General features: G+C 44.6%; 3 protein-coding genes across 5 annotated transcripts in view; 2 read left to right on the top strand and 1 right to left on the bottom strand.

Moving 5' to 3' along the window:
• Positions 1 to 7,127, bottom strand: part of UTP4 (UTP4 small subunit processome component) — a 30,204-nt gene extending 23,077 nt beyond the window's left edge. The window contains exons 1-5 of one of the 2 annotated variants that reach the window (XM_019978917.2): positions 7,009 to 7,127; positions 5,240 to 5,400; positions 2,855 to 3,046; positions 1,865 to 1,949; positions 295 to 384 (exon numbers count right to left, since the gene is read on the bottom strand). In XM_019978917.2, coding sequence (XP_019834476.2) covers positions 295 to 384; positions 1,865 to 1,949; positions 2,855 to 3,046; positions 5,240 to 5,398 — 526 coding nt within the window. In that variant the 5' untranslated portion in view covers positions 5,399 to 5,400; positions 7,009 to 7,127. The remainder of the gene's footprint in view (positions 1 to 294; positions 385 to 1,864; positions 1,950 to 2,854; positions 3,047 to 5,239; positions 5,401 to 7,008) is intronic. The other variant, XM_070771971.1, reaches the window with a different exon arrangement.
• On the top strand, positions 7,107 to 15,645 carry CHTF8 (chromosome transmission fidelity factor 8). Of its 2 annotated transcripts, none has more exons than XM_019978914.2 (4): positions 7,107 to 7,211; positions 14,585 to 14,642; positions 14,907 to 15,024; positions 15,421 to 15,645. In XM_019978914.2, exons 2-4 carry the CDS (start codon positions 14,620 to 14,622, stop codon positions 15,643 to 15,645), a joined length of 366 nt encoding a protein of 121 aa, XP_019834473.2. In that variant the 5' UTR covers positions 7,107 to 7,211; positions 14,585 to 14,619. The 2 variants fall into 2 exon arrangements, with proteins under 2 accessions (XP_019834473.2, XP_019834475.1); XM_019978916.2 differs by lacking the exon at positions 7,107 to 7,211 and adding an exon at positions 7,586 to 7,605.
• On the top strand, positions 15,642 to 18,070 carry DERPC (DERPC proline and glycine rich nuclear protein). The gene has a single exon (XM_070771979.1). The coding sequence runs from the start codon at positions 15,642 to 15,644 to the stop codon at positions 17,262 to 17,264; it is 1,623 nt and encodes a 540-aa protein (XP_070628080.1). The 3' UTR covers positions 17,265 to 18,070.
• Positions 18,071 to 18,380: the final 310 nt, after the last annotated feature.

Here is an 18,380-nt window from a genome sequence, read left to right as displayed (position 1 = left end):
CTTCTTTTATGAAGAACTGGTATATATAAATAGGTATCTACTGGTTATTTATATTAAGTGGCTTACTGGTTGAAGGCAAATTTTAGTGTGAAATTCTTATGACGAAAAATACTGTATTTAATTGAAGAATCAAGAGTCTCCTAAAAGCAGCAGTAGGAATCTAAGAAAGACATGAAATTCATGGTGACATCTCAGAAGGCTGGTGAAAGCACAAGGACACAAGCTTTTGGAAACAGACAAATGTGAATCTGCAAACAAGACCCACATCCCAAATGAGCTGAGAAAAACAGTCACCTGATTTGGAGTCAAACACGCTAATATAGTCTATGGAGCCAGCCGCAACGTGAGTACCAGCAGGATGCCAGCTGAGACTCAGGATTCGACCTGGGGAGTTTTACAACCAAGGAGAAAGTGACATACACGTAAATATACAGCAAACGGTAACTGAGTTCTCTTTCCACAGTGATCTACAGGGCTAGCGTTCTATAGTCTTAGCGCTTACCTACTGCATTTTTGAGAAGAACTGTTTTGTAACAGGTGAGGAACAACTTTTTCCTGGGACTCACATGACATATTTGATGCTTGCTTTTAATAATGGATAAATGGTTGACAGGAGTGCAAACAAACACAAACTTCTGAGGGTGATCCGGCAGTAACCAAACAAAATACAAACGTGCATATCTGTCACAGCAACTACACTGGCAATTTCACCACAGAGAAATATTACTGCAGTGCCCAAGTGAAGAGAAGAATGTTCGTTACAGCAATGGCTTGAGTAGTAAAAAAAATATTAATAATAATATCTATCAATAGGAGTTTGGTCAAATAAATTATGGAACACTGTAAAATGGAATGCCACTCATATGAGCACAACTCAACTCACACAGGAAGATGTCTGTGATATAGCAAATGAAAAAAAAATAAGCTAAAAAGCAGGTGCAAGCACTCTTGGAAATGTATCCGTCAATGTATCCATCCATTTGAAGATACAAAAAGGTCTAGATTCATTTAAAAATGTTGCCTACAGACTGAAATGAGCCACTTATTTTTTCTTTCACCCTTAGCCAAACACATGGAATTTTTTTTTTCAAACGCGTGAAATTTTTAACAACACTGTGTCACCTTTGTAATTAAAAAATACAACACCTGCAAGATATTAAAAACAAACATACAGGGATTTGATGAATACAGAATGAATATTACTGTTGGACACAGAGAACATCTCAGACACCACTCTCCAGAAGAGGAGTCAGCATATTGTAACCCAAAGGCCAACTTGAGGTGAGTTGTCGTTAATGAAGTTTTAGGCAAGTACAACCATCCCCATTTGTTTAAGCATTATCCAGGGCTACTTTGCTGAAGCCTACAATATATATTAGCTGGTGTCTTTACAGAAACAGGTTGCCAACCTCTGATCTGGAAGTCTGTGTGAGTAGCTGCAGCTGGAACAGGGGCAACTGTCTATAAAATTCCCACATTCAACTTGAATGTACTAGCAGGACTGAGAACCAGAGCCTCTACCTACAGGAAAAGTCCTAGTTTTGAGACTTTATGCACATTTATCAAAACTTCACTAACGTGAGTGAGAACTAACAAACTGATTCACACAGAAACACTTGCTTTTCTATTTTGGACTGCCAGTTTTCTCTGTTATTACCTAACCAGGCAGTCACAACCACGCTATGTTACACAGTAAAGAGAACCTGAGCTAAGGACATCTGCCAGCATATACCCTGCATCACAGAAAGCTGGCACACAGATAAAATACTCTCTGGACCCATGGGAAAGTATCCCATCTCCAGCGGCACAGAAACGTAACTTCTTGTTAACACTACTCGCTGCCCTGATGACAAATAACCCTTACTTTTCTGACGATCAAAATTTCTTTCAAACTGGATTTTGTCTGGGGTGATCTGAAATAATTTCACAGATCCATCTTCACAGCCAACCTATCATGGAAAAGGGGGTGGAAAACAGAGAAAGCATTTTAGAGAACCAAATATACACATTTAAAATATATACATTTCTTCCCTCAAGCTAACACTTGCTCTGAAAGAGGAAAAATAGTTTGTGAGATGAAAAAAGTACTGTTATCAAGAAATTTGGTTCCTGGCAGCCTTCATAACCCAACCAGAAAGCAGGCCAATGAGTGGCCTAATTCCTGCACAGGACATGGAGGAGAAATAGGATTTCACGGCATGTCTGTGCTAGATACAATGGCCTAAATTAAAGACCCATTAACTGTGTCACTTTCATGGAGATATGTCAAGATACTGTAAAATAGTACCAAAAAAAAAAAATCAGAAACTTATTACAGAAAATTAATGGTAAGAATGTGCGGGGAGGAGGGAAATCTTAAGTCTGTGCTCAAAAAATTTTTGAGAAACATGGTTCCACAAGTTGACTTGTAAAAAGACCTATCAGAACTTTTAGTATACTAACATGTGTTGTGAATCTACAGAAGGATTTAATACGTGGTAATTCTGAAACAAAATGTATCATAAAACACAAAGTACAGCAAAACAAAAGACAGTGTCTGTATCTCCCAATTCCAAAGGACACAATTTGGGAGATGCTGAACCACACTGAAACCTCTGGTGTCATAAATGAACAAACAAGATCCAAAGTAGAAGCAGAAAGGGTGCAAAAGGACAAGGGATTTTTACATCTCAGTAATAACCCTAGTCGTGTATCTCCTATTGGAATCCAGGTACAATTGGTTGCTTGAATTCAGCTCAGACTGGAATTGTGACTGGCCACAATGTAACTTCACCTTCCTATGAACACAGGGAAGCAAGTGTAAATGGGTGCAAGAGGAAATCTCGGTTTGGATTACCAATAGTTGCATACTGACCAAAAGTTGAGAGCCATTGGGGCTGGCGGCCATGCTCCAGATGGGCCCTCCAAAGGCATCCACAGCATACTTGATGGTCAATGCCTGTAAATCATACTCGATAATTTCTCCATTGAGTCCAGCACTAAACAGTCGCTGTCCTTTCGCCCAGCACAGAGCTTCTGTGGCCCGAGACTCATGACCTGGGAAAAACTACAGAAACACCATAACTTCTCAACCCACCAAGAATTCACCAGCTACCAGCACTGAGTGATCACAGGCAAACGGGGAAAATTAAAACGCCTCTCTAGAAATAACTTAGTGTGGAGTTTCACATTATCTGAAGATCATGATACCGATATTTTCATTTTTTTTCAGGCTCACATTTTAGTTATACAGTTGGTTTTGTTTCTTCTTCTAGGACTTGTTCTGCAAAATGTTTTCGGACAATAAAGTCTGCAAGTAATTGTATTTGATGTTATCTGATTTTTAAAAGTCATTGCAACGATCTTGATGGATGATTTCAAAGGTGTATACGTGTCAAAAGTTATCAATATGTATACTTTGAAAACATGTTGCTTATTGTGGGCCAATTTCACCAATAAACGTCTAAAAAATGAAAATAAAAGAAATGAATGCAGCTCACTCCAGCTTTTCATTCAAGTCTCAGATTTCTAAGTGTTCTCTTCTTGCTCAAAAAGCATTCATACAATCAAGGAATCTTATTCTTATAGCTGCTTGCCACCAAAGGGAATGAAAGTGAAACTGAAAGGGAAGTTGCTTAGTCGTGTCCGACTCTTGGCGACCCCCTGGACTGCAGCCTACCAGGCTCCTCTGTCCATGGGATTTTCAAGGCAAGAGTACTGGAGTGGGTTGCCATTGCCTTCTCCAGGAGAGATACAATTTTTCCTATCTGAACTTGAAAAAGCAAAGCACCTGTAAATGGTCTGCCCAAATTGCCAAAGTCAATGACACAAATAGAAGATAAGTCTCCTTACTACTAGTCTCTACTCTTCACTCTCATGATCTGAGAGTGATCACCCAAGCTAATCAATCTTCAATAGCCAGAAAGGGAACAAGGAAACCAAGTGGAAGACTAGACTGAATTAATTGTTCAAGAAAAAAGAAAACTGATGGGAGTGGAAAATAAGATGTACTAGGTAAAGACTGGTCGAATATATATTAACTCAGTGATGCCTTTGTATTAAGCACTTGCTAAATGCTGGGAATACAGCCATATCACTGACAAGATCCCTTTTTCATAAAATCTGAAGTTCAGCAGGGAAGAAGACATTAAACAAATATATAAACAATTATATAGTTGCAATGATAACAAGAAAAATCACAGGATGCAACAAGCGTGCATCACAGCATGTTTTTCACACTATAGAATGAGACTCATTTTTTCCGACCAGTGATTTCTTAACTCTGTTATTGCTTCAGGGGTCAGCTCAGGTAAGTCATCCCTTTCCAGGAATCCTAAACCCACCTCATCAGAGCAAGGTACCTCTCCACTAAGATTCTATGCCCATGCTTAGGTCTATCATAAAACTGACCACACTATTTCAAAACTGTATAGTCATCTTTCCCCCACTGGATTTTGAGCTCCTTGAAGGTAGGGCCTCTGACATTTATCTTAATGCCTAATGCTTGTAGTCATTTAGAAACAGTTACAGAGTACCTAAATTCCAAGTACTAAGCTGCAAGACACTGCATTCATTTTTCCTTCTATTCATTTGTATCATGGTGTTGAGGGCATGCAAGGCACTCAATAAATGTGAACTGAATTATTTTGCTGCATCTGAAATCTGTAATCAGAGACTTTGAAAAATATGCTGCTGTAACAGCCCTGTGCGTATACCCAAATGATATTTTACCTAATTTAAAATCTTCTTTACTTCCAAACATTAGGTATATAAATCTACCTTCTCTCAAATAGATAGTTTAGGAATTCATCTTCTTGCTATCACATCACCAAAAAGTTTGATATTAAAACATCTCATCATTTTTTTCTGAATTAGCAGTGAAATGGGTAATAACACAGCAGGAAATGCCACTTTACTAAAGTTACAATGGTGCAGAGACTGATAGGAAGCAATGATCTTGACAATAAGAATGCTGTGCCCGACAGATCTAGTAAACATCAGTTTCTAAATGGCAGTGAGCACCACAATTCCTAGGTAGGATCTTTCTAACCAACATTACATAGATTGAAGCTCTAAGCTCATCAGTCAGACAAGAGATTGTATATTTGTTCTGTGTTTCTAAACAACAGAGAGAGTAGGGGAGAGTCATTTTCTTCTTATCTCTTTGCATACAAAAAGGACATAGAAGATTTTGCAGAATTGAACTTAAGAAAAAAAAATTAACATCGACACCACCAAATCAGGCTCCCAAATGACTTACTTTCTCCTGAAAGTAGTTTGCTGACAAATTATAGATTTCCACAGTGCCATCTGTTCGTGAAACAGCCAATCTGTTTGACTGGTTATTGTAAGCCACACAGCGGATCCCTGATGGAACATAATTAAAGAAACGCACTCGATGGACATTAAATTCACCCATTCCTAGGAGAGGAGAAAAGAATCATTGTTAAACAGCGGTATGTCACATCTATTGTTTTTTATTACCACTCTTCTGGACTTTCGTCATGGCTCAGATGGTAAAGAATCAGCCTGCAATGAGGGAGACCTGGGTTCCATCTCTGAGTTGGGAATATCCCCTGGAGGAGGGCATGGCAACCCACTCCAGTATTCTTGCCTGGAGAAGCCCCATGGACAGAGGAGCTTGGCAGGCTACAGTCCATAGAGTCGCAAAGAGTCGGACACGACTAAGCACAGCACAGTACCACTGTTCTACGTGGCAGACTCCAAATGTATCTCACTGAGGTTCATTTCTATTTTTTCCCTCCTTTTTTGGGGGTGGGGAGAAGGCCAGGCAGGAACTGGGGGTAGGGAGGATATGGGATCTTAGTTCCCCTGCCCCCTTCACTAGAAGCTCCCAGTCTTAACCCCTGGACCACCTGGGAAGTCTGTCTGAGGTTCATTTTAACATATTCAACTAAAGATGCTTTCATGGTCCACACAGAATCTATCAAATAGTCTCCAGAAGCTCAGGATTCTTCCACAAAAAAAATTCAAAAATCATCACATAGAGCATCACCCAGCCTCCTAGCAATCCTGCAAACTGCCTGAAGGAAGTGCTCCAGGAAAAGAGGTGAGAATCTAAAACTTGATCTTAGAGCAAAAGACTGAACATAACCTTATTTTTTTACTTGGAGTGCGCGCTTGAATGGAGCCACAAAGAGCTGACCAAATGTATTCGAAAAGAAAGTGAAGTCGCTCAGTCGCGTCCAACTCTTTGCGACCCCATGGACTGTATGTAGTCTACCAGGTTCCTCCACGCATGGGACTTTCCAGGCAAGAATACTAGAGTGGGTTGCCATTTCCTTCCCCAGGAATTGTATTCGAGGCAGAACTAAAGTCTCCTTCGTATTTGGTGCGTGAGGTTTCTGGGGCTGCGGGTGGTGAATAGGAGGATCAATACCTCGACCATTCTAAGAAAGCAAGAAATGGTGACAGTCTAAAGGAGTCTCTCAAAGTCAGGTCCGCAGAATTCCTAAACCAAAACGATCTTTAACAAGGCAGGATTCCGGGTACTAATCCATAGCTCCAGAATTCCAGTCTTTTGGGGTGGGAGATGATCAAGGAACCTGAATTTTGGCAAACATCTCCATCTCCACTGCATGCTGTCTGCAAATCACAGACTCAACTACGGTGGTGACGGTGGGGCTGATGGGCAGGAAGAACCAAGAGCTTCTTAGCGGGAAGAAGCGACAGGACTGATCGGGCATCTGTCAGTTACTTTCTCTATCCCCAGCTCCGCCGCCGCCAAAAGACGCACTCGGGTCAAGTTCGCCCCGTTACTCATCTCCCTTCAAGGTGAAGAATCTGCCAGGAGAGAAGGCGCGTTCGGCCCAGCTAGGCTATGTGTGTTTCCGAGGCGCGCGAGGGCTCCGCCGCCCCTTCCCTCTCCGGGGATCTCTGGAATAACCTCCACCCGGCCTCGGCAGAGGGGAATCGGCGAGTTTCCCGGGGGGCCGACCTAGAGCAGGCCGCACTCCCTAGATACACCCCCATTCCATCCCCGCCCCCTACGCCCCTTCCCCAACTCACCGGTGGAAGGGCTCGCCACTCAGGGAGCTCGTCTCTCTCCGCCCCGGCCCCACGTGCGCGCGCTCGCGTGTTCTGCCCCGGAAGTGCTCGCGGCGCAAGGCCGGAAGTGCGCAGGCAGTGCTCGCGGCGGCGGCGACGGCGGCGGGAGGTTCGGTTGTCGCCCGTTGGCCGCGCGGCGCCGCGATCGGCGGCCGCCATTGCAGGTCAGGCCGCGGGCAGGGAGCGCGGGAGGCCGCGGGGAGCGAGGGCTGAGCCGGGGATGGGGAGGCGAGGGTGCGAGAGAGCGGGAAGCTAGGAAGCTGGGGCCGGGCGGGGCGCGCGGCTCGAGGAGAAGAATGGCGAGCTGAGGGGCGGGGAGCGGCTGGCGGGGGAGGGGAGGCCGGGAAGGGGGAGGGGAGCGGGGAGGGCCGCGCAGAGGTGGGGGCGACCCAGAGGCGCCCTCGGGGTAGGAGAGCCGGGAATTGCGGAGAAGGGAGCGGTGCGGAGTCGGAAGGCGGAGGGAAGGGAGCGAGCTGGGCGGAGCGGGAGAAGGGCGGAAAGAGTGGCCGAGCGCGGGCGGAGGACGGAGAAGGGGGCGGCGCGGGCCGGAATCTCGAGGTATGTGCGGGAAGGGGCTTTTTTCCCTGGGTTGGGAGGGAACCCAGCACGCGATGCTTGCTAGAGTGGGGGAGACCTGGAACCCAGGAAGTAGCGGGAACATCAGAAAGGGTCTAAGCGGGGGGTAGGACTGTGAGTTCTTTGGAGGGGACATTTTTAAATCTTGGGGGGAAGAGGCTATTGGGAGCGGTAGTTGGGAGAGTGACTGGAAGGAAGAGATTGTCTGGAGAGTGATCCAGCTTCTTTTGTGGGTGGAGTGAGAGGCCGGAGAAGAGTGGGGTGGAGTTCGGGTCCTGGAGGAGCGAAGTACTTAAGAATTGGGGGACATAGGAAACGATTTGGAAGATGAGGGTGGTAGAGGAATAACGTTTAGAGCGATCTTTAGGAGGGTGAACGGTTTGGAAAGACCATTCTGGGGTTGGAGGGTGGAGTTTAAAATAGTTTCCTTGGGAGGTAGGAGAAAGGCTTGGTAAGAGGTCCTAGAGAAAGTCGGGGGGGTTGGGGGGGAGGTGGGCAAGAGACGGGTAGCGGACAGAGAAGTCCCAGAAAGTGAGAGGGGCTAGAAATAGGAAGTGCTTGTAGCTCAATTTCCAGGGAGAGGAGGAGGGGGTCGGGGGAGATGGTGAAGATGGGGCTGGTGGGAGGGAAATCCAGTATAGAGGGAGACCTCTAGCAGAGCTAGACAGGAAGGGACTTTGGGCAAGGGAGGGGCTCAGGGCAGTAAAAGGAGGAAGGGTAGATGGGGCCGCAGAGTAGCAGAAGATGGAGAAAACTGGAGTAACTCAGAACGACTGAAGCCATCTTTTCTACCTATTGTCTACGAATACCAGTAATTGATTCCCTCCATCATGGGAATCTTAAAACGTGATGGGAAAGTCCCACATGTATGCATAGTGTCCACACACGTTTTTGAACACACTGTTCACTAATGAAAAGTTCGGAAGCATTCAGTTCCACCTACCCTCCATGGCCCCTTTTCGGAGGAGAGCAGACTTCTCATTTAGAAACTGGATTTTAGCATTTAATAAGTCTGTCAAGAGACAAGGTCTTCCCTTGAAACTTAGATTATCCCCATCAGTCACAAAACCACAGTAACACTGCTAATAAAAGTAATCTGTATCCAGTTGTATGTAAAAGTTCATGAATTGTTCATTTGCTGGAAAGGCACACAGAAATAGCTACCATGCTTAGAGAAGAAAACCTTCCAGAACTTAATCCCTGAAGCAGATTGGTAAACCCTGCCTGCCATGTTTGAATTGTTCTCCCATTGTGTAAACTTGACTTTATTCTTAGAACATGCTGCTTTTATAGGATGTTTTAGTCCACTGTAAAGATTAAAATAATAATTAAACAGAGTAAAGTCACTCTATTGGACATGTACTAAGAAAATGCCATGTTCCTCCAGGTAATCAGTAGCTTGACCCTAAGTTTTACCATGTTAGGCACGTGCTAAGGACTTTACATTCATAACTTCATTTAATAAAACAACCTTTTTGAGATAGGTTTTTTTATGCTCAGTTTATTGGTGGAGAAACTGACATTACGTTACCTCCATCATACATAGGCTAGAAAGATGGTAGACTCAAAGAAGGCAGGTCTGACACTGAATTCTCACTAAATCCCTGAACACAGAATAGTCTTTGGGACTGAATAAGGACTCAATAAATGCTAATTGTTGGCCCAGCAATTTGCAAATATTTTGTCATATTTAATTTTTTAATAAAAATGAATTTTTAAAAAAGTGAAAGTCTTTATTCCCCTTTTTTTTTAAAAAAAAATTTGTAAGGGCCTAATGAAAACAATTTTAAAAAGACTGTTTAGCTCTAATAAAATTTAATTCTGTGTAGTTAGGTTAAACCATTGAGTCAGAGCCCATTGTTTCCATAAAAGCTGCATATTCTGTTTAATACCATACATACCTCACTTTCTGCTGCATCTTATTTTGGGAGCTGTTAACCATTAAGGATCCTTGCTCATTGCTATTCTCTGTTAAGCGCTTAGTAATATTAACAAACAATTCAGAAACCAATGGATAAAAAATTTTGTAGATAAGATGAATCAGTGAGAAAGAATGCTCTGTTCTTTTGACTGACTTTGTCTAACATTAAGGAAACGGGTTTGGGCCATAATTTTGAATCCTGGAGCTGACCTTGAGTACATCTCTAGGGATTTCAGAAACTTAAGCCTCATCAATTGGATATGATGAAAAGCAGGCTTACTTGATTTCAGCTGCCTACCCCACAGATGTCATAGTGGCAGTATGTAAGATTTTCCTCATAGGTGGTTTATTTGCCATCCTGTGGTAGATGCTGTGAGAAGGGCAGTGTTTATAAAGCAAGTTCCTCTATAGACATCAGGCATGGGGGTGGGGGGTCCTATGTGAGAGGACCAAAGGAAAGGGTGGATTGTGGGCCATATTCCGCAGCAGCCACTCTCAGGTGTTCGACCAGTTACTTAACCTTTAGCTTCTACGCTTGTTTCCTCACTGTAAAAAGGCAGTGACAGACAGTGCCTGTATCATAGCATTGTTTGCAAGGTGAAAAAAAATCCAGGGAAATGTTCAGAGAGGTTTAGCTATGTTAGAAATGAAGCTTCTGTATTAAAAAGATAATGCTTTGCCTGAACTTTTCTTCCTAAGAAACTGGTGGCACTTTGATTTTTCAGGTTTTAATGACTTTAATAGTAACTGACTTCAAAATGACAGTTAAGATGTATCCCAGATTCGGTCTGATTTCAGACAAACCTTTTGACTTTTGATTAGGGCTCCCATTGTGAGTATGCGTTTGTTTTGAGAAGGGATTCCTTTGCTACTCTCTGGTTTGTTCAGGCCTCTTGAAGTCATGCAGACTACTGTCTTGAGAAACAACAGTGTTTCAACTTTACTTTTCCAGAAATCTTGAAGCACCCCCCCCCCCCCCCCCCCGCAAAAAGACATTTTGTTTTTGTCTTTCCATAAAGGAAAAAAATAGGAGTTAAAATGTACACAATGCTTTTTAAAAAGTTTCTTTTACATAGCTAAAGTCATTTGACTAACGAGTACAGAACACATTTATTTAGCCATGTAACAGCCTCAAAAACGTAGGTAGAAAAAAAATTTCCCCTTTTATAAGAGGGGATAGGGAGTCAAAATAATTCATTGCAGGGAAAAGGTGTTTGGTTTTTTCCATACCTTCCATCTCCAAGTCCATACTGTAGTCGTGGCCTTTGAGACTCCACTCTGAAATACATTGAATTTAAACATCTTTTTAAAAAGTAAGATCATAACATTCTTCCTGGCTCTACAGGAACTTGGAATTATTATTCTTAACCAAAGACAGTTGATCCTATCTAAATTTGGGATTAAACTCAAGGCTGTTGAGAGAGAGAGGTGCTGGGCAATCTTTTCCACTGACTTTTAGTTTCGTGATTTGATATGGTACATTGGTCAAACTGTGCCTTCAGATATTGCTCTTGATAACAGCTGCAGTTTCTACACAAGCAGTACCTTAGAACAGACACTTAAAAGTTGCATTGGTTATTTGTAAATGTTGGAATGAGTTGAGACTGAAGACTTAGAAATCTCTTTGTTTTACAGAAATTTTTCATTATAATGTTACTTGTTACCAACAGGATTTGACTTATATTTTACTTCTTCACCTCTTTGTTTTCCTACTAACTTGCTCTGCCTGCTCTCAAGGGGATGGGGACATATTAGACTGCATGTTCTCATGTTTTTACTTTGACTTTTCACTTTCATGCATTGGAGAAGGAAATGGCAACCCACTCCAGGGCTCTTGCCTGGAGAATCCCAGGGGCGGGGGAGCCTGGTGGGCTGACGTCTATGGGGTCACACAGAGTTGGACACGACTGAAGTGACTTAGCTACACTGGGTGAAATGCACCTCCATTAGGTGTGTTATTAGTGAAGTGCCCAGGTAAACATACCTCGTTTTAAGAACAGCTGTTTAGAGCATGGAGCAAGAAAAAGAACAATCTGATTCAGCCAGTGGGATATTTTAAGGTGCTAAAGGAGAATTTTAAAATACAAAGGGATGCGTTCCCCTGCATTATTTATTAATACTAACTTGGTAAATACACCCCCATGTACATAAATATAGCCACATCAGTCCACGGGTTCCTATGAGCTAGACTTTTGCAAGCTGGGTGTGAACTTCATTTGTCATCACTTTCTCCAGCCTCATTAGGTCTAAAGTGTTTAGGTCACAGGATTTTTGTTTTTAGGAGAATTGCTAGCTGCCTGCCTGTATCAATAGGTGTACTCAAGCAGGGCCGCCTACATAAGTGGATAGAGAGCTGTGTGGTCTTGTTGGAGCATTAGCAACAAGTATGGAAGTGCAGCTACTCTGACCCAGCTACCAGGCATCTGTTTTCCTTTATCCACTTCGACCACTTTTTTTCTGGTTTTTGTTTTTATTTATTTAGCTTTTTTGGCCACACCTCGCAGCTTGTGGGCTCTTAGTTCTCTGACCCAGGCCCATGGCAGTGAAAGCCCTAAGTAGGCCACTGTTTTGAATTCTTGTTCTGGCAGGAGACTCCAGGAAATAGGGAATGCACCAAAAGTATTTCTATTAATACATCCCCTTTTTCTAAACAGTCTGTACATTCCTACCTCAGAGTCAGAGGTCTTAAGGGTTAATCGCCTTCCCTGCTGTGATTTTCCTAAAATGTGTATCTGTGTGAACGCTTTATTGCTTCTCTGAAACTACCTGTATTTTACTATCACTTGCACTTACCAAAGAAAATACACTGTATCATCAGTCACCAAAAGTTTATTTAAATCAAATGAATATTGTAAAGCAGTTATCAGGCAAAAAAATAAATACAGTTTTAAAAACTCATTTACAAGAACTCTTTCTTGATCTACATGTATTTATTAACCCTTAGAAACTTCACAACTTCAGTTTCAGTTATTGAGCCTTTTTTGATTTATGGCTAAAGTGTACCTACCATGCTCTTAAGTTTTATAGTTATAATGTGGAAATGCTGATTTACTTATCCTTTGAAAAATCAGCTATATGTTAGTCTTTTAAAGCAGTTCCACATCTTACAATATTTGGTCTTCATAATAGTTAAATGAAGCCGACAATCTAGGTTTTAGCCCCACAGTGACTTGGGTATGATGAGTGTCCACACTTCAGGCTGGAACCTGAACTTAGGGCTTCTAATTTTAAATTGTTAGTCTTTCTCCTTCAGGAGACCTTGGGAGAATATTAAAAGTGCTTTGGTTGGTCTGTTGATGGTGGAGGTAGGGCCTTCTTACCTGTCAGACCTTTGTTCCCCTGGGCCAGTGTATTACCTGTGGTCGGGGGCACCACACTTGGCAGTGCTGCAGCAGGTCTGGCGTATTCAAGCATGCCTTCTGGATGTAGCTCTTGCTAAATGCATGTAAGCAGTGCCTGCCTGATGCTTTCATGCCTTTCTGTCCTCTCTTGGTTTTCTCCTTGGTTGAGAGGTATTGATTACAAGCGTGAAGTCAGATGGCCTACGTTTTTACGCTGGCTCTGCTACCTGCTAGCTGTGTTTGTACCACATATAAGCAAGAGTATATCCCTCAGTAGCTTTTATCTGCAAAATACGGCTAAGTCCTTGTCTCACAGTAGTTGAATGAGATACCATCCATAATATGTATATGCACAGCATCTGATTCATAGTAAAAATTGAATAAATACTGCTGCTGCTAAGTCGCTTTAGTTGTGTCCGACTCTGTGTGACCCCATGGACGGCAGCCCACCAGGCTCCCCTATCCCTGGGATTCTCCAGGCAAGAACACTGGAGTGGGTTGCCATTTCCTTCTCCAATGCATGAAAGTGAAAAGTGAAAGTCAAGTTGCTCAGTCGTGTCCAACTCCCAGCGACCCCATGGACTGCAGCCCACCAGGCTCCTCCGTCCATGGGATTTTCCAGGCAAGAGTACTGGAGTGGGGTGCCATTGCCTTCTCCGGAATAAATACTAACTGCTATTTATACTTGAAGTCCAGTAATTGACCAGCCTCATGATTCCAAAGTGTGTTTGGTGCTCAAGAGTAAGAGGTTCTGCTGTCTTACAGGGATGCTGGCAGTATATTGATACTTTTCCCTGGAGATCCAAAACAAAGATTGACATGTCAATAAGGAAACCTGTTTAAGCAGGTGTTTGCTAATAGCACAATTATAATACCTGTTAACTTGTTCTACAGTTGGTAAACACTGATCTGATAACCTTACACTAGGCTTCATCTATTCATTGGAAAGATTTTTACAGAAGTCATAGTTTAGATCCCCCATCCCTTTAGTCCCCCCTTTAATCTACCTCTCTTAGGAAGACAGGTATAAGAAGCCAGTTTCAGGCAAAAATGTCCCATTTTAACTCATTCTTGTAGAGTACTGCAAACTTGCCACCAGGTGGGGCCATTGTATAAAATGAAGGATTAAGCATCAGGGTTGTTTTAGTGTCTAAATGAAAGATGGGCAATGTGTTTGATGAGAATCACGTTAGAAAATAAGCTTTACCATTCACTAAAGTCTGAAGGACCTTTTCCGTTCTCTCAGCTTTTAGTTCAGAGAGATCCTTTGAATCTTGAAATAAAAGATAACCAAAGTGGCAGACATCGACTTACACCATCACCAAAGGAAAAAGTAAATCTAAAAGAATTCCTTAGTTTCTTAGACAAACACAGAATGGAAAATACAATGCCCCTGAGAAAGGCAAGTTGGCATACTGACGAGAGGGTGGGCTCTGCAGTATATGTCTTAGGTTCAAATCTTGGCTGGTTGACTAGTAGCTATGTGACCTTGAACACACTGTGGTACCTATTAACTTTCCACACTGTGGTTGACCCTTGGTGATCTGAAGCAATTCTCTATGTATAATACCAGTTTAAAAAATGTACATGCTATGGAGTTTTTAGGGGAATGAAACTAAATGTGTCTGAAGCATTTAGAAAGTGCCTGGCACACAGTATTCATTACGATTATCCTAAAAAATATATTTTTCCTCTACAGCTTCTTTTCCGTTGCTTTTTAAAGACGTAAAGCTCATGGTGCAGATTGTTATTTCCAGGTGAGTAAATTTTGAGGGTTTTAATTTAGCTTGAACGATCAAGTCTATATAGGTTTGAAATTTCCCTGAAAGAATTGGGGTCCTCAGATGCATCCAGCACAAATCCCAGCCTTTCAGTTTTGAGTTCAGTGCGTGGCACTGCCCAATTTCCCAAGAACTTGTGCTCAACAAGGAGTTCCCTTGGGCCTTGAATGGTGGTGTAGGACACTATGATTCATCCTTCACCCCTCCAAAATAGTGTAACCGCCAGCCCTTTGCTTGCAGTGCTGGGGCTGGAGGCCTGGCAGAATGGGTGCTGATGGAGCTACAGGGGGAGATCGAGGCTCGCCACAGCACTGGATTAGCTGGAAACCTCCTGGGAGACCTACATTACACCACTGAGGTGAGGGGACTTTTCTTTCCCTGCCTAATGCCTCAGGAAAGCAAGCTACACCAAGGTGGTGCTCCCAGGACCCACAGTGAGGACTGCCCTCAGGTTTGTTATTCAGGGTCTAGCCAAGCCCCTCTTGTTCTCCCCCCCCCACCCCCGACCTCTGCAGTAGCAGGGTAATTTAGCTTTGGGGAATCTGGAAAGGTCACAGTTCTGAAAGTAGACATTCTCTCACCTGGGGCCGGAAAGAGTAAAAAGGATATGAGGGTGGGTTATCCATTGTGGCTTCTCAGCAGTGGTAGAGGGAGTGGAGGTGCCAGCATTGACTCCTAAGAGCATCTCTAGAAGGCACTTGAATATTATGACTTCGCCCTGAACCTCAGGCATCTCATTCTTGTTCTGCCAAAGGGAATCCCTGTGCTGATCGTGGGGCATCATATCCTATATGGGAAAATCATCCACCTGGAGAAACCTTTTGCCGTCCTTGTTAAACACACTCCCGGGGAGCAGGATTGTGATGAACTTGGCTGCGAGAGTGGCACCCGGTACCTGGTGACTGCACTCATCAAAAACAAGATCCTTTTCAAAACTCGTCCCAAGCCCATCATCACCAACGTCCCCAAGAAAGTATGAAAGAACCTCGGATTTTCCCTCGAGAGCGGCCAACTCCTTGGACTCGTGCTCCCCTGCCACCTCGAGGACGGCTGGACGGTTCCCTGGGACCCCAGGGGGGGCCTGTTCTAAACACAGGCCACCCACTGGGTATGAACTCAGATCCCTTCCTTATGGCAAGCAGTTCTCTTGGTGGAAATTTGGCTCCATTTCCAAGGAATCCCTCTCCTTTTCCCACTTCATCAGGCTCACTGGCTTCAAATCCAGCACCTTTCCCTGCTGGTGCTCGTGACCCGGGCCTGGCTTCTTTTCCAAGAGGGATGAACCCCACTAGCACAGGTGCAGTTTCTTTCCCAAGGCCGGGTGGTCTCTTGGGCCCAAGCCCAGGGTCAACTCTGAATCCTAGGGCAGGGGCTCTTCCAGGCCCAGGGCCTCTGTCTAACCCAAGGCTAGGGAGTCTCCCAGGGCCAGGTCCGGTGTCCAACCCAAGGCCAAGTGGTCTTCTGGGAACAGGTCCTGACCCCAGAAGTGGTGGCCCCATGGGCCCTGGATCTGGACCCAGCCTGAGAGCGGGTGTCTTGTTGACTCCTGGAAACGGTCCTCCCAATCCTAGACCTGTTGGCCTGGGCCCTGGACCGAGTCCCAATCTGAGGTCAGGCTTTGTAGGTACAAACCCTGCCCCGAGGTCAAGTATGTTTCCAGGTCCTGGCCTTGGGCCCAACCCAAGATCAAGTGGCCTGGGCCCAGGCCTTGGGCCTAATCCAAGGGCAGGTGGCCTGGGCCCAGGCCCTAATCTGGATGCCAGAGCAGGTGGCCTCTTGGGCACAGGATCTGGTCTTAACTTAAGAATGGCTGGGCCTCAAGGCCTAGATCTTGCTCCCATTCTAAGAGCAGCAGGTCTTTTAGGAGCAAATTCAGCTTCTTTCTCACAGGCTTCTGGAAACATGGGCACAAGCCCATCTTCCATGGCCAGACTTCCTGGCCCCATAGGCCCAAATTCAGGGCCTGGCTCTCGGGGAATTGGCCTTCCAGGGCCAAATCCATCTCCCCTGTCAAGGGCTCCTGGCCCCGTTGGCCCTAATTCAGCTCATTTTGCAAGGCCTGCTGGCCCTATGGGAGTAAATGCTAATCCCTTTCCAAGGGGGACAGGTTCAGGGGGGTTGAACCCAGCTGCCTTCTCTCAGTCTTCTAACACATTGGCTTCAAACCCAATTAACTTCCAGAGGTCTGCTGGCCTCCAGGGTTCAAGTCCAGCAGTTTTCCCAAGAGCCTCTGGGCCACTAGGCCCCAACCCAGCTAACTTCCCAAGGGCCACTGGCTTACAGGGTCCAAGTCCAGCTACCTTCCCCAGGTCTATTGGCCCGTTAGGCCCTGGTCAGGTTACCTTCCCCAGGCCAGCTCCAGGGCCACTAGGCTCTTCGCCAGCTGGCCCCGTGGGTATCAACCCAGCTCCTTTTGCAAGGCCAACTGGGACCCTGGGTGTAAACCCAGCTTCCTTTCCAAGAATGAATGGCCCTGTGAGCAAGACTTTGGTTCCATTTCCTAGAGTGGGGAGCCTCCCTGGCACAAACCCAGCTGCTTTCCCCAGACCAGGGGGTCCAATGGCTGCAATGTACCCAAATGGAATGTTGCCCCCTTAAACACCATTTTCTCTCCAGGACCACCTTGGTTTCCAGGCACTGTGGTTCTGGGCAGGTAAAGTAGTAGATATGGAACTACAATCTGAAGTACATACCTGGGGCTCAGGTTCAAATGAGCCTTTTTCCCCACTCTGCGTCTTTCTTGACTGAAGGAACTTTAACTGTGGGATGTGGACTTTAGCAGGTGGGAATGATCCCACCTTGAGAGAAGGAATCTCCAGCCTTCAGGAGCCTGCTGTGCTTTTGTCCCACAGCTTTCTGCCCCTTGTTTCTTACTGGTTTCTTGAATTGTTCTTGTGGACCTTTCCTCAGGGATACATTGGCCTGCAGGTCCCAATTCATACATAGTCCCCTGCTCACCACTGGAGAATGAGCTCACTGCTCTCTAGAAATGTTGCATTGGTGAAAGGACCATGCTTCTGCAACACTGACCTGGTCATCCTCTACTGCCATACCTTCTTCCCCTGGGGACTTGAACACCGAACAGGGAAGTGCAGCCACTTCAGAGAGCCACCAAATACAGCATCCGCTTGACTGACTGGGTCTGCAGCTTCCTTCTCCTGGGACTTAGAGGAAGCCAGAACCAAGGCTACACTGCTCATCCAACTCCCTCTCCACTGGTACTCCCAATCAAAGAACCTCAAGATTAAACTGATGTGGATGGGATTATGGGAATTGGGGTGGGGGGTGGGGGATAAAGGGGAGAAATCACTGTGCTTTGTTCAGCCTGATGTGAAAGGATGGTTGGTGTTTTTCCCACATTGTATCTTTTCTTACTGTTTCTTTAATAAATGAGATGAGAGGGCTGTTGATTTCACTCCCTTTTTATTACCTGTTCCACAGGGAAGGAAGTTTACCCACTGCTTTTCATTGTTTCAGCTTGGCCACAATCCTCCATGACCTCTCAGATAATACACTTTCATTTAAGGAGGAAGCAAGCTTTGGTTTTTAGCCTTAACTGGTTAGCTAGGGCTAACTCATTGGCTCAGTAATTTCTCCAAAGATCCTATGCATCATCTACAGTAAAAACTAAGCCACCACAGGTGTGCAGTTACTAAGCAGGCCTACTGTATTCCCCAGGTCCAGAGGCAGCTTTGACAACTTACCTGCTTCTGA

The sequence above is a fragment of the Bos indicus genome, chromosome 18 (genome assembly GCF_029378745.1).
Source record: "Bos indicus isolate NIAB-ARS_2022 breed Sahiwal x Tharparkar chromosome 18, NIAB-ARS_B.indTharparkar_mat_pri_1.0, whole genome shotgun sequence".
NCBI classification, from domain to species: Eukaryota; Metazoa; Chordata; class Mammalia; order Artiodactyla; family Bovidae; genus Bos; species Bos indicus.
This window is presented reverse-complemented; position numbering and strand designations above follow the sequence as displayed.

What these genes read in the sequence shown, in the direction of transcription:
- CHTF8 (XM_019978914.2), top strand. Translation starts at nt 14,620, where the DNA reads ATGGTGCAGATTGTTATTTCCAG. An exon ending in GTGCAGATTGTTATTTCCAG is followed by an intron (nt 14,643 to 14,906) that starts GTGAGTAAATTT and finishes CTTTGCTTGCAG; the next exon opens with TGCTGGGGCTGGAGGCCTGG. An exon ending in ACCTACATTACACCACTGAG is followed by an intron (nt 15,025 to 15,420) that starts GTGAGGGGACTT and finishes GTTCTGCCAAAG; the next exon opens with GGAATCCCTGTGCTGATCGT.
- DERPC (XM_070771979.1), top strand. Translation starts at nt 15,642, where the DNA reads ATGAAAGAACCTCGGATTTTCCCTCGAGAGCGGCCAACTCCTTGGACT.